At 37.0% G+C, this 14950-nt stretch overlaps 6 protein-coding genes across 6 annotated transcripts; 3 read left to right on the forward strand and 3 right to left on the reverse strand.

The window, feature by feature from the left end:
• Window positions 1–438: 438 nt before the first annotated feature.
• Window positions 439–3502, forward strand: C9374_008271 (uncharacterized protein; the record flags this gene model as incomplete). The annotated part of the gene is made up of 4 exons (XM_044698329.1): window positions 439–1354; window positions 1427–1645; window positions 1723–2501; window positions 2603–3502. 4 exons carry the CDS (start codon window positions 439–441, stop codon window positions 3500–3502), a joined length of 2814 nt encoding a protein of 937 aa, XP_044545894.1.
• A 430-nt stretch (window positions 3503–3932) lies between these two features.
• On the forward strand, window positions 3933–4669 carry C9374_008272 (uncharacterized protein; the record flags this gene model as incomplete). Its single annotated transcript, XM_044698330.1, has 2 exons — window positions 3933–4110; window positions 4242–4669. The coding sequence occupies 2 exons, from the start codon at window positions 3933–3935 to the stop codon at window positions 4667–4669; spliced, it is 606 nt and encodes a 201-aa protein (XP_044545895.1).
• A 710-nt stretch (window positions 4670–5379) lies between these two features.
• C9374_008273 (uncharacterized protein) lies at window positions 5380–8078 on the reverse strand (the record flags this gene model as incomplete). Its single annotated transcript, XM_044698331.1, has 3 exons — window positions 5380–6005; window positions 6147–7322; window positions 7364–8078. The coding sequence occupies 3 exons, from the start codon at window positions 8076–8078 to the stop codon at window positions 5380–5382; spliced, it is 2517 nt and encodes an 838-aa protein (XP_044545896.1).
• A 236-nt stretch (window positions 8079–8314) lies between these two features.
• C9374_008274 (uncharacterized protein) lies at window positions 8315–9097 on the forward strand (the record flags this gene model as incomplete). The annotated part of the gene is made up of 1 exon (XM_044698332.1): window positions 8315–9097. One exon carries the CDS (start codon window positions 8315–8317, stop codon window positions 9095–9097), a length of 783 nt encoding a protein of 260 aa, XP_044545897.1.
• Window positions 9098–12057: 2960 nt separating this feature from the next.
• C9374_008275 (uncharacterized protein) lies at window positions 12058–12486 on the reverse strand (the record flags this gene model as incomplete). The annotated part of the gene is made up of 1 exon (XM_044698333.1): window positions 12058–12486. The coding sequence occupies one exon, from the start codon at window positions 12484–12486 to the stop codon at window positions 12058–12060; it is 429 nt and encodes a 142-aa protein (XP_044545898.1).
• Window positions 12487–13440: 954 nt separating this feature from the next.
• C9374_008276 (uncharacterized protein) lies at window positions 13441–14856 on the reverse strand (the record flags this gene model as incomplete). Its single annotated transcript, XM_044698334.1, has 2 exons — window positions 13441–13556; window positions 14526–14856. 2 exons carry the CDS (start codon window positions 14854–14856, stop codon window positions 13441–13443), a joined length of 447 nt encoding a protein of 148 aa, XP_044545899.1.
• Between the last annotated feature and the right edge of the window lie 94 nt (window positions 14857–14950).

Consider the following 14950-nt stretch of genomic DNA (forward strand, 5'->3'; position numbering starts at 1 on the left):
TTGAATTATTATGATTCAATACTATTGGTTCTTCATCAAAGGTCATGATTATAAATTTTACTTCAACATGTCGATTTTACGTTAAAATAAAACATTTTTTTTAATACCATAATTAATGCATCTACCAACCAACGCCGATGGCAACAGCAATAAAGTTGTGTTCAAGGTTTTCAATGATGACAAATATTCCTACCACACAACCTGAAGATTATGTGAGTGAGATAACTTTGGCAAAGCTGTCTGATCATGTTCTTTCTTCCATAACCGAGAAGAAGAATTTATTAAACCATCTCTTATGGGCGTATCATCATCACGATGAAGAACGAGAGCATTGTTTTTTATTAAGAAAAGGAGAAAGCCTTTGTTTAGTCAAGCATAAAAAAATATTTAATTTTACTTGCGATCATCAATCGTGTCATTACCAATAACAATTTAGCAATGCCTCGGAGAAAGCAAAAAGCAGTAGTGGTCGAGGAGGAGGAAAGAGTGGATCTTCATGAAGAAATGATGCCTCCAAGAACATCACGAAAGGCTAAATCAAAAAGAAAGCAAGAAACTTTTTCGGATATGGAAGAGGACGAAGTACCATCAACAATTGTAGATGAGGAAGAGAAATCCTCTAAAAAGAAGACCAAGAAAAGCAGTTCATCATCGACTAAAAAGACAAAAACATCATCATCGAGGAAAAAGAAAAAAGTGGAGTCGGAAGAAGAAGAGGATGAAAAAGATCAAACCGAAGATTTAATGGAAGATGAGGAGAAAAACGATACAACAGCCAATACTGCATCTAGTACCACTCCCACCGAAGAAGAAGCCATGTCGGAGGAACAAATAGAAGAACAACCAGAGGATGCGATTGGAGATTTGGACTTGACCAAAATTCACTCTGAAAACACATTCGTCACGGAAACAATTCAAAACATTATTCAATTTCAATCTGTTTTGCAAAATGTCGAGTCTGGCTATGCAACTCTATCAAGCGAAGATCGACACAGGATTTTGAGCATTCTCAAATATCAGCAACGTAAAATTGGAAAATTAGTGGAAATTTGTAATTCAGCCGAGTTGCTACTCTTCCGTGGCTCGAACAATGATTTAAGTGAATATGGTATTCTCAACAAGCTTGATTTGGTTGAGGTTTGGGGCGTGATATTTTCATTTCTCAAATTTTCCGATTACCTTAAAGCAGCACAAGTATGCAAATTGTGGAAAAAAGCAAGCGAAGAACCTTATGCACTTTCCTCTCTTCAATTTGACTTTAAGTCTAATTTTCAACACAAACACATTCTCGAAGTGTACAGGGAATATTTTGAACAAAGAAAAGAGTATATTCGTTATGCAACAGACATTCCAGGTATGTGAGCAATGAGTTTTTTTTTATGATCAGTGTGTACAAATTGTGAGACCCTCTTCACACACACCGCAGGTCATTTTCTAAAATATTTAAGCGACCATAACATTATATTTCCTAACGCCAAATATTTGATAACGTGTAAGATTCCATCATGGGAAGACGAGTTATCCTATTATTCAGACGAAACGGTTGAAAAGGTATTCCCAAAATATGCAATGCCACACGTCAATGCTTCGAGTGTGGAAGAGTTTGGATTTTTGAGAGGATTCCTTCCTGTATCTCCTGAAAAGAGTAAGTACTGCATTTGTTAAACATTCACCACATTCATAATTGTCTATTGACTTTTGTGATCAATCAAACTCTAACAGCCATTGTAGTTCCTGCATCTACTAAATGTGCCAAGTTGGGAACTAGATTTGTCAAGTTTGAAAATCCCGATAATATCATCAAGCTGGCCATCTCAATTTGCGACGAAGACAAGCTGCCTCAATTTCCCAATCTTACCGAGCTTGATTTGTCGTTGCATCTTTCTCCCTTCAATGATGACATTATGTTAAATTACAAGTTTGGAGAGAAGGTGAAAACGTTAGGAGTATGTTATCATGCCACCATTCAAGATGTAAAAAGATACTTGCCTTCACTCTCTCAAATAGAAACTATAAGGCTCTCAGAGGTTGGGCTCAACAAACGTCTATTCTCTATTGGCTGTCATTTGACCAGTTTTAATAATTTAACCGAGTTGGACGCAGAGACCATGTATGAATCTCATTTAGAGGCCATCGCACCGCGGCTCAAACGTTTAAAGATTTCCAAAATCTTGGAGAAGAAAGGCAAAATATTTAGTCATCTGACAAATGTTGAAGCTCTTTGCATTACAGAGCAAGTTCTTACAAATCCAAACGACTTACCCAAACTTACCAAGCTCAAAACCTTACAGATATCAAATAATTCGAATAACCACAACAAGCAAATTACCATAGATTCTGCAAGTCTTGAAACCTTGATTCTTTTAACATTTAATTCGATCACTATTAATTGCCCAAATTTATACTACTTGCTCATAAGTGGAGGGTTGAAGAATGGATCAGAGTCTGTCTACATTACATCTCACAAATTGAGTTTATTCCGTTTAGATCGTGATGTACAGGTATGTTTTTTTTTAAAAATTTCTTCTTTCAGCAGTTTAATTAATATTTACCTTAATCGTACGCATGGCGAAATATTTGCAATGCCGTTGTTAAAATTCAGTCACTGAGTATTAAGGGTCCCAATTTGTTCTCAGACGGATCAATCTTGGAACGTGTCAAGTCTATTGTCGATTTGGAATGTCCTCTCATAGAGAGTGCACATATATTGTCTGCATCATCAATTACACAGAGTGACAGTTTCAAAACACTACTCGTGAGGCAAATCAAAACCCTTAGAATATCTGCTTGTACATTACAGATTTTCGAGTATAAGACTCAAATTCAAAATTTGTTTATTGATGGATGGAAGAGCATTTCAAAAATTTCACAAACCAAAATGGCTCTCTACAGACAAAACACCCAAACAGTAAGACAACTATCCCTTCAAGGTTGTAGCATTGAAGTGGTCAAATCGATCAATAACCTTTTCAGAGAATCTGATGGTATTGAAAATCTTTCTATACTCGAGACGAACTACGATAGTGAAGTATTGGACTCTATTACCAACTCGTCAAAATATTATCTAAACCTGAATGAATTGCATTTGAGAAATATTGTTGGTTTCAAGCCAGCGACAATGAACCAATTCCTAAAACAACTCGATTCAAGAACCAAACTCAAGACACTGGAGTGTATTCTCAAAGCTACCTACAAGAAATATATACCTACACACATTCCAATTCATGTGGAGAAGTATATTGGCTCGATTGGTGGTGTTGAGAATGCACCTGCGAACAATGTCACCTCTCTAACCATTCCAAGCGGATGTATGCACATGGAAGCAGATGAATTTCAGCATTTCCCAAATCTCACCTTCTTGAAATTGGAGCAAATATTCGTAGACTCGACCATGTTGAAATATTTAAAAAAGGTCAAGATATTGGTACTCTCTGCTTACAATGCTTTATTGTTAAAATTGCATAAAGAGGAGAATCCTGATCAGACCATCTATTTTGAGTAGAGTGTGAAGGTGTGAGACTTGATCGGAGCTCAGCTGATTGGACAGTTAACCCTGGTTTAAGCATTGGTGCAGCCTCCAATCACCATGATAAGATGCTTTAAAAGATTTCGTTTTTACTAACTTTTCTGTGATTGAACTTTCGCACTGACAGTTCCATGCATTATACCTTAAGGGTTAATAATGAGAAATCTTTCAATTAGAATAATCACAATCAAGAAATAAATTGTTCTTCAATTTTTTATGAGCAGTGAAGCCTCTTCATTAAAATTGTCACTTGTCAGTAAAAGGCAGTTTTCCAGAATAGGTCAAATGTCTGGCCCAGTCGAGATGTATAAACGCGAGAGACGGGACCTCCATGCTTTTCTTTGAAAAAAACACACCTTCTATCGATTTAAACAATTCACACAGTATAAACTTACCAACAACAACAATGAGAACAACACCTCCACAAGGACGAAACAACAAGAGATTAAAACTTGTGAGAACACACCCTGTTCAATTACCAGTGACTCACAAGGTCATTCGTCATCGACCCAATTTACAGAAGGAGCTCAGATTTAGAAAGAACAACACAGGATGTTACTACAATATGGATTGGGGTTTGCAAAGTAAGTAGATGAATGTTAATAATAATACTTTTTTCCAACCAATTTTTACTCATTACCTTTTGAACCTCTTTATACCAACGAATTCATGATTGATTAAATCCATCTGTTATTTTTTGTGAAATGAATGATAGGCGTTTGGGTTGGACCTTCTCGTCAAGCCAGATTCATTCATCTCAATAAGGAAAAGGAAACTTCCAAGAAATTGTCCTTCCAAAGTGCACCTTACACTTCCAAGAAGAGTCTCTTCCATAATCGTGGCATGCTTCAGAACATCAAATACAATTCCTTACAACGTATTGATAACATGTTGCATTCGTATCGAATTCGTACATTGAAATCACTCAAGCAACAATCTCAACCAACTACAGGTGAATCGAGTTTGAGTAAACCACGAGTTGGAATTCAAGGACCTCTTGCTTCTGCTGGTGCAGGTTTGAGTCAGAAGGAATTGATGAAGAAGATTTATGTCAAGAAACAAAAACCAATGGCAGTGATTGGAGGACCATCGAGTTCGAGTCAAAAGAAGACGACAGCACCTGTTCAGAAGAAGAAGCAGTAATCGATGATGCGTCAGAACAACAAGATCATTGATGACCCTGTTGAAGAAATAAAGTAACATGTCTTTACAAAATTAAAAAGTCACACGCGTTAAAAATAATGAACAACAACAACAACTTACTCGGAGAGCACACCATACTCCATCAATGATAACAATGATTTTTTGGTGTTTTAAAGTGCTCCGATCACATACTCATCTCTCACACGAGAGACGGAATTATCATCTTGACAGAATGATAATCACATAGTTATTATTATATAGATCTATGGCCCGAATGATGAATCATTTTAGTTGTCTCTTCAACTTACCAATGTAATAAATGATGGTAATTCTTGATCAAAATATTTCTTGCTCCATTACCGTCACGAGGGATGTGGAAGTGACAATGATTGCAATGAAACCATTTGCTTCCATAAAGGTCTTCCTTGATCACTGAACAATTTCCACACGTTTTCGATGTATATTGTTCTGTGACAACATGTACCTTGCATCCACGCATTTCTGCCTTTTGCAAGAGTTTCATTCGAAAATCATAGTGTCGAAATCGCAACATTTGGCGAACAGTTTTTCTAGTAATTTTTCTTCCAACCCATTCGGAAGTGTTGGTGGTGGTTTCACTTGTGGTGGTGTCCCTTGATTCCCATCCTTCGAATGGTGAAGACGATGCAACAAGAGGTTCTGTTCGCACATCCATATTCTCCGTTTGGCCATTAGTATATAACTTGACACGTGGTATCTTCTTTTCCTTGACGCTTCCTTTGTTTTTGTTTTCTAGCAATCATGGCCTTGACATTAAATTCAGGTATTATAATTTCAGAATAGTGGAAAGTTAAATAGTCAATAATTTTGTTATGCATATCATTCACCTTATTTCTAATTTTGCTTTCCAGTCTTCTAATCTTCTTTTTTAAGGCTTTTCTTAAACCCTTATAAAATTTTCGTTCCTGCCGAGAATTGTATTTTAGAAATTTGTTCTTGGCAATTTCCGACCTGAGCTGATCTTGCTTTAGAGAAAGGGAAAAGAGTATGGTGTTTTCTCCTTGAGCGGCAAACTCCAACGCGTCTCCATTACTATCATAACCATACATGAAGCATCGAACACCTGGATCCAATGCAATGTATTCCTTTCTGAGTTCATCTTGAGAAGGTTGTGGGCAGTCCTTGAGAAATTTCGTGTCATATTCAGTTCCACTGTTCGAATTGGACTCGTAAAAGCTTTTATCAAACCGTTGGAATTCTTGTCGAGTTAAAGCTTTGTGATAACGGACTGGAAGGCAAACAAAATATCTTCCTCTTTCTCTTACAAAGGTTGTCTCGTGTGAAAATTTTTTGTTGTCTTGATGTTTGGGTAGGCGATGGGCAGACGGATCATGGAAAAATTAGAATTCAGAAAAGTTCCAATCACATAAATCAATCACATTCATGTAAGAGATTCAAATCACATGTAAGTAAAATCGAAATACATATATATACATACCAATCTCTTCCTTTAACCACTTTCGTGCTCTTGCAGGATAATAAAATTTCAAAAGATGATCCGTAGATTTCTTGGAAGGACATGCACTTTCATTCCCTTTAAAAAAGGTAGGTTTTAACAACACTCCTTCCTGTGATAATGAAATGTTTGTCACCTTGAACGACTGATATGGATGTTGATTGCTTCGTCCTTTCATTTCGAATTCACGAGGTTGTCGAGTAAAATGCTTGGGATTAAATCTTTCGTTCAATTCCTCATCAGTAATCATCTCCTTCTTTCCTTTTTGAACATCTTTAAGAAATTTGGATTTGGCCTTTCGAGCAGCCTCTTTGGATTCCTTTTCTGCTGCTTGCTTGTTTTTATATCTAGTAATTTTCTCAGCCTTGACAAAATCCTTCACAGCGTTCAATTTAATATCTGCTGGACAATGTTTCAACTCTTGATCCCATAGCCACCTAGTTTGTTTGAATCTCAGGTTGGTTTGGGGATTCTTCAAAATTTTAAAGTAATCGTCTTCTGTGGTGGTAAGGAGTGTTTTTCCCTTGTTTTGCTCTAACATGAAATGAAGGAGACATGCTTCGTTATAAGTATGGTTAGAATTGAAGAAAAATCTTTCAAAGACCTTCTTTTGTTCTGAGGTGAGTTTCAATCTCACTTTCTTTGTTCTCACAAAATAATTGTCTTCGTTTGAGATTGAGAAGGAGGTGTAAATTTGTTTTAGCAATTTCTCGATAGTGTCATCAGCTTTTTCCTTTGATTCCGCAGTAGTGGATGAATTGACTCCATTCTCAGCAGTCATAGATGAACTCACTCCATTCTCAGCAGTAGTGGATGAACTCACTCCATTCTCAGCAATCGTAGATGAATTCACTTCATTCTCTGCAGTAGTGGATGAATTCACTTCGTTCACAGTAGTCGCAGATGAACTCACTTCATTCTCAGCAGTCGTGGATGAATTCACTCCGTTCTCTTGAAGCATTGTTAAAGACTCCTCCAACGCAGATACTTCCTTGAATTCCTGAACAAGCTTCTTCTTTTCTGACCCGAACTTGCGTCCGTTGAACGAGCAGACTGTCCTTTTAAACTTGGAATTTCCACACTTACATGGCGTCTTTTTCCAAGTTTCTGATTTACTCCACACTTTTTCTACCAATTCCTTCTTGCTCGGAGGTGGTTCTGTGGATGGACATCGTTGGCGAACGGAGAGGGTAACTAACTTTGGGTCGGTATTTTCAAACCATTCTTGGCAAAACATGACACGGGACAAATCTTGTTCAAACGATCAACCGTATCATCATGCCAAAACGGTTTTCTTAACTCCTTTGAATCAGTTGAAACAGTGGAATTGGGAACCATCCTTCTTTTATTCAATCTCTTCTTCGATGGTTGTTGTTTGTGATAGAGTTGCCTTTTTCTTAACCGTCGAACCTTATTTTTCAGCGACTGAAATGTTCGGTGTTTAAAGTAATCTCGGTAAATTTGTTCCAAATTCATTCCCTTCCGCAAGGATGTCACAATTAAATCCTCTTCCGACTGTGAATAAGGTTCTCCTGGAGTCGTTGATACATTGGACTTGTTCGATGATGGTTGTGCTTGTCTTAATGGTAAGGGTTTGGATGGACTTAATTGACCAATTTTCATAATCATTTTCTGGTAATGGTCAGAATTGGTCCATGTTTCAGGAAAAGTTATCGATACAGTAGAGGTAAAGGTGTTAATATTAGTGATTTCTGAAAAGGTTAAATCATCGACGCTCCATTGAATGATAAAATTTGTTGCATCTGAAGCATCATATGCTCCTTCCAATCTGGCACGATTAATCTTTCTTTTCAATTTCTTATACTTTTTCTTCAATGAGTTGATGGATCTATCAAAAAAGAATGTACCAATCTTGCTCCATTCTATATTGAATTGTTTTAAAAATAACAACATGTAATGTTCTTGGGTTGCGTATGCTTTTCCTTGATCGAGAGAGAGAGGTTCAATACTAATTCCACGCTCCAAATAAGCAGTCCTTAATAAGTCTCCAAATTTATCAACAGTAGATACGTCTTTCAATACTTCCAATCTCTGCCAATGAGAAGCAATCTTCTTCTTTTTCTTTGCTCTTTCTTCCTCAACTCTCCGACACTTGTCAAACTGTTGTATTTTGGGTGCTCGATCAATTAATGACCAGACAATATTCACTATGGAAATTGGAGCCAGTGAGTAAACAAATCATACAAAAATTGGGCGAACCAATTGCAAAAGGAGGCGCTGATTTGAGTCTTGATCAAGTTTCTTCATTAGATAGCAAAACTCTCTACACCATTGCAAGTGATTTAGCCTCATTCAAGGATGAACTCGTGGCTATCCAAAACATGAAAAATCTTGACACCACTTTGTGCACGAAAGTTGTCAAGTGGGTCAATCAATTTCTACTACAGGACAAGATTCAAGTTAAGAAATTCACTTTTCCTACACCGTCTTCATTCTCTCCAGACAATATTGAAGAAATGGCCGCTGAAGATGAATTAGACAAAAAATATCTTCAAAGCAAAAACTTACACAAAAGTGAGAAGGCATTTCTCGATGATTTATTGAACAACTACACTCTAAAAGATTTAACAAAACCTTCCCCGATAGCCACGGATAAAATGAGTTTTAAAATGAAACACCGTGAAGAGACAATCAAATTAGTAGTGAGTGTAGCAAAGGAACATTTGAATTTCAAAAAAGGAGGGAATAAGCAAGGTTTAAACTTTTTCATTGCAAAAGGAGGAAGCGGAAGTGGAAATCACGAAATTTTAACGGAATACCAACATTATGCGCAAAGCAACAGAATGGATGCTATTTCCAAAAACACACAGATTATTTATTTTAACTTTGTTGTAAATCACAGAAAGATGGTTGGTAAAACGGATTATTTATTCTTCGCCGCGTGTGCGTGCGCATGTCTAATAGTTGAATAAATAAGATTTACATTACCTTTTCTATCCTGTAATTCAGCAAGAGTACAAAAATAGATGCAACAAACATATGCATCAGTCTCATAACAGGAATGACATTATTAAGCGTGCGCTGATTAAACATCCCATGGTAAACCATGAGGCATCCTTTGGACTGAAATCAGTTCAAAGAGCATCCCACTAAAGTGAGGCATCCTATTGCGATGCAATAAGGCATCCCATGATTAAAATCATAAGGCATCCAATGTATTGAGGCATCCCAGCTCAAATGGCAAGGCATCCTTTGGACTGAATTCAGTTCAAAGAGCATCCACTAAGTGAGGCATCCTATTGCAATGCAATAAGGCATCCAAGTTGAGACATGAGGCATCCCACCAAAGGTGAGGGAGTTGTGGAAAGCACAACTATGTTGTTTATTTCAGAGGTGGATTGGGAGGAGGGTGGGTACTTTCAATTCTTTGAGAGAAAGTGATTCTATCACTTTCTCGAAGTAATTGATAATAATTGTTCCATATCACAGTAATGTAAATTTTTTTTTGAAAGTGAAAATTCAAAAAATTAGTCAACCAACCACTTTTATTGATTACAACAAACCTCAGTAAAACTCCTTTTACTACGAATTTGCAAAAGGGTTCTATTGGATGATTCTGAAAGAGATAAAGCATCAATTCAATGATTGTTTCCAGAATTGTCTATGCTGCATTTGAAGGGAACATTGAGGATATCAATTCAGAAAATGCCATCAGTGCTAATGATTCTCTACTCTATGGAGTTTTGAAAATAATATCAATGAAACTCCATGAACAATACAAATCAACTGAAATTATTCATTAGTATTGGCCTTTGATGAATATCATTGGCTACGAGACATATTTCAGGACTACACACCACAATCCAACACAAATTAGGATGGTATATGAGACATGTGCAATTCCAACACAAATTTTACTCTTTCCTGCTTTTGCAGGAACCTTGAACGAAATGACGCGAAATGGAACCACACAATATACACCCGCAACATTGCCATTTCCATCATTGAGATCGATAGATATCCAAGAGATTATGCAAGATTTGGGCCTGTCAGCACTGTACGAGAGAAATAGGGATTTTGGAATGCCATTGGAGTCGTACCTCGGCATTTACAGTGGGCTCTAGAAGGCTATGATGTAAAGAAGCAAGAGTTACAAAATATGGTAGAACATTTTCAATGAAGATACTGTAATATCCAGCATATATTACAACGTAACAAACACCGTTCAAAGGCAATATGGAAGTGATTTACAAAAACCAACGGATTACTTTGTCGAATTGGCTCTGAGAAATTATCTGGATGAGTGAAACGGAACAAGATGACAGAATTACCAAGTACATCCGTGAAGGAAAGGTATATGACACTAATGACTTTGTGGGCTTCCTCTCGTAGTAATTGATTATCTTGGCAACAAGAAGGATTGCATTCCAAAGCAGGGTCGTGACGGATTTCATTACAGCAACATCAAAAAAACCCAGATGGGAAATATTGAGGAAGTGTGTATCAAAACAATGACGGCTAGATTAATGTTTTGTACACTGTCAACAAATCAACGACTGTAACTTTTTCAAGGTTGTTTAAGGGCGCACACTTTGCAAAAATGGGAAGAATTCTTTTGGAAACTACTAATGATGAGTGGTTTAGGTATTGTTGCTTGATTCAAAAATATCAGACAGCACGGAAATGCAAATAACGAACTTCTCACACTGATCATTTGGCAAGACGAAAAAGAATCATAAAGATATTGATGGAGTATTTTGTCCTTTAATCAATGTTAACACAGGCAAAAGAATTGTCTTTGTTGTGCAAAACAAATTTCAACAAGAAGACTCGGAGAAAACTTTGCTCTCACCAGGCGAGATTGTGGAGTATTATGAAAATGCGGCTAAAACACCGTTCGAAAACTCTGAGACTTTTGTAATCATTTTCACAAACAAAAAAATATCCAAATCAACAAGAGATATGATAGAAAAAGGAAAAATTACAAACACCAAAGAAAAAAGGAACTTGTAGTCGCTACTGATAGTTAATAGTTGTATCTGGTGATTGTTTTGATAATTTCTTTCATCCTTTCGTTGCCAATATTTTGCTTGGAGGCCAATAAACGTTCACTTTAGCATTGATTTTCCTCAAAGCGAAGATTCTTCCTTATGGAGTGCAATTTCGAACCACAATCAGAGGAAACAACGGTTGTTTGTCTGGCAACAATTTACCTTGAATTTTTCATTGTCAGGATTTGAACTTCGATCAACGAAACGAATTTGGATATTTGTTTTTTTGACATGACCTGGAGCTAAATAATTCAGATTCAAGGAAAATCATCCCATTTTGCAAACTCATGATGGTGTATTGGGCCAAGCTTCAATGGTGTAAAGGATACGAATGAAAAGCAAGTTTCGAGCTTTTAATCAACAAGCTCATTTTTCCAACAGCGCCGTTATGCGAGGAATAATTGTAATCAAAACCATTACAATCCACAACACGTTTCAAACAAAAAAAAAATGCAAGTTCGTTCCTTCCAACTCTTAGCTTTATTAATCCTTCTATTGTTCACTCTTTGCATTTTCAACAACGTTCTTGGTAGTCATGATGTTTTTGATGAATTGAGTGATCATGTCAGTGGTCATTACAACACCATTCATTCGAAACATCGTCAACATGACCATCACGGTCATGGAAGACCACCAAAATTGGGACGACTGGTAAAGGAAGTGCTATTGGAATAGCACCTCAACCAGTCGATGAAAATAATCGAAAGGATGATCGATCTGTTTTGGTTGGCAACAATGATCGAGGAATGAGATGGATCAAGGAAATGAATTGATTCAGGTTTAATGTTGTTGTTGATGTTCAGTGTGTCAAGTTCAGTAAAAAAACAATTTGAAATATTTTCACACACAAATGGTTGAAATTGTTTTTCCAAATGTTTGGGTTAATGAGAAGAATTGGAATGAACAATCATATCGAAAACGACAAATTCCAAGAAGGAATCAATGGCATTTGTCGTTTCTCGAGAGGCTTGATCCATTAATTCTTTCGTTTTGAAAACAATTTCAAGCGACTTTCCAAACAAGGCAACATTTTCATTCGTGAGCAAACATGAATCTCCAGGACCAAGTTCAATCAATGGTTCTTCTTGTTCTTTTTCAGAATATTCATTCAGCTCTTTCTTGATAATAATTTGAAGAAGTTTTTCTTTCGAATGAAATTTTTCATTATTTCCCCAAAATGGAACATGAATAAATAATCTTCGACAAGCTCTCAGTTCATGTCGAACTTGATGACCGAATTGTAACAAACTCGATAATGCAAAGAAATCTTGATCCATTCCAATAATTTCCTCATTTGGAAAAATTGTCATTCTCTTGTTGAATGGAAGAAATTAATTCTTTTGGAACAATCATGAGACAGAGTTGATTCAACCTCTTTTCATTTGAAAATTCAATTTTCTGATACCTAGGAGGTGTATTCAACGTTCTTGGTTTGACCCAAATTTGTAACAATTTACAATCCCATTCCGGATGCTTGTTCATTTCGGAGTGAAACATTCCGCTTCCGGCGGAGGTAAATTGCACCGTTCCGAAACGACACCGATGTGCATTTCCCATGGAATCGTAATGAGATAATTCTCCACTCAACATGTATGTGAAAATTTCATAATTTTGATGAGGATGACTTGCAAATCCATTGTTATTTCGTTCCACACAATCTTCATTGACGACTCGAAGGGGAGAATTTCGAGGTAAGTGTTGGTGAGAGTGAAAAGCTTCGAGCCAACCTTGTTTGATGTGTTGACGTTTGTCAGATGGAATGAATTGAATCGAAAGGAGTGGAATGGAGCGAGGTGAAGACATGGAGGAACTCTTTGTATGTTTTTTTTTGAAATAGATAATATGAATTGGGATTGTTTTTAAAATGAAAACTTTTGCAGTTACCGAAACTCAAAGTCCAACTCTTTAATACGCACGCTTAACCGGATGACACTTGACATTTAAGGTTTTTTCTCGAGATTGCTGTATGAACCCCCATTCCTATCTCTTTGGTAAATCCTTAACCACATTTCCCGAATGCACCTCTCTCTGCATCACTTCTTGATGATAATGTTGATTAATATTTCGTGTCAAATAAAACCAAATCACCAACACACAAAAACAACCCAACCCAAACAAAACATAACCAATGCCAACAAGTGTGGTTGTTTCAACCCATTACATCATACAACAATGGAGAAGGGACCATGACACCCAATGCTTGTCCAGCTCCAAATCCAAAACAAATGTCAAACGCCGTGACACGTCCAAAAAATGATTTGGTGTTAATTGTTCAATGGCAGACATGCTGTACACCAAATGACACCAGCAGCAGATCCTAATATGAAACTTCCAATCATGAACATGGACACGTGAATGGTAAAGGTCATTAATAAAAATCCTAATGGAAGGAATAAGAAACAAATGAGAATGACGAAACGTAACCAAAACGCACTTCGCAACGATCTTCGAATTCGATTTCCCAAAATCAATTCACACAACATGGGAGCAATTCCTGAACCTACTCCAAATAAGCAATACGCAATCGTGTTGGTATTTTCAGGACTGTTCCCAATGGTAACGATTGGAAATTCTGAAATTTTCACATTAATAAATTCCACACTCGCCCAAATAAACTTCCAATTAATTTCATTACTGCAAAACTCAATAAATAACCTCTTCCTCCAATAACAATTTAAATCCTTGATATAATTCCACAATACTGTGTCGTACGAGAGCGAGACCTTTCGGAGTGTTGGCAGGTTTCGGAGGATTCAACTCTGGAAACCACATCAATCCAATGGTTAAGGCAAGAGCGAACACAAATAACATTCCATTCATGAGATAGACGGTTAATAATCCAAAACTAGCACGAATCAATCCTCCAAAGCAGCACCTGCATACGAGCAAAACAACCATGTCAAACTGTCCAATGCATTGCATGCAATTAAATCATGATGATCGACCACGAGTGGTAATAAACAACCACGACAGGCATCGTAAAAGGCATTGATGAAAAACATGAAAAACATTTCCATGTAATAAAAGGCAAATAAGGACCATTTCCTAAATGTTGAATGAGAAATCCGAAAGGAAGACAGAAGGCGACGATTCCTCTTAATATGTTGGCAATGATCAAGACAATTCTGCGATCGAAGAGATCGCTGCAAACGCCGGCGAGAGGCATGGCGAGACAGGATGGAGCAAAGATGGAAATGAAGAGGGCACCTGTGGCAAAACCAAAGGTTGCTCGATTCTCTACTTCATAAATGACACCTGTGACATTTTCATTTACCAAATATAGAAATTTTAAAGTCATGCATGATCATCAGGTTAGTATTTCTATCAAAACCCAATATCCAATACTCACCAATTTCCGAAAAATAATTTCCCATTCCAGACAATACTCCTGCCATCCAAATCATCATAAATCTCTTATTATGAAATAGTAATGAAATGTAAGGATTTCTCTGCAGCACTGGTTTCGAACTTTCGGCATCGAGTTGTCCATATTCTCCCATCGTGGTCATGGCTGTTCCTTGTACAGCTGTTTCGTGAGGTTGTTCGGGAATGGTCTTGTGTTCCAAAATTTCCTCATGATGATGTGTGTCTTGATTCATTTCATGGTGTGGTATTTCTTCAAGAGATGACGATGGTTGGATGGTTGTGTTGGGTGTGACAATGACATATGGTTGCATCATTTTCCAATGAACATTGAATTGGTGTCAATAATAATGATTTCTTTTTAAACTGGGTAATTGGTCACTCGATGCTCAAAACTGTCCTAAAATGTCA

The sequence above is a fragment of the Naegleria lovaniensis genome (assembly GCF_003324165.1).
Source record: "Naegleria lovaniensis strain ATCC 30569 chromosome Unknown tig033, whole genome shotgun sequence".
Classification (NCBI taxonomy): domain Eukaryota; phylum Heterolobosea; class Eutetramitea; order Acrasida; family Naegleriidae; genus Naegleria; species Naegleria lovaniensis.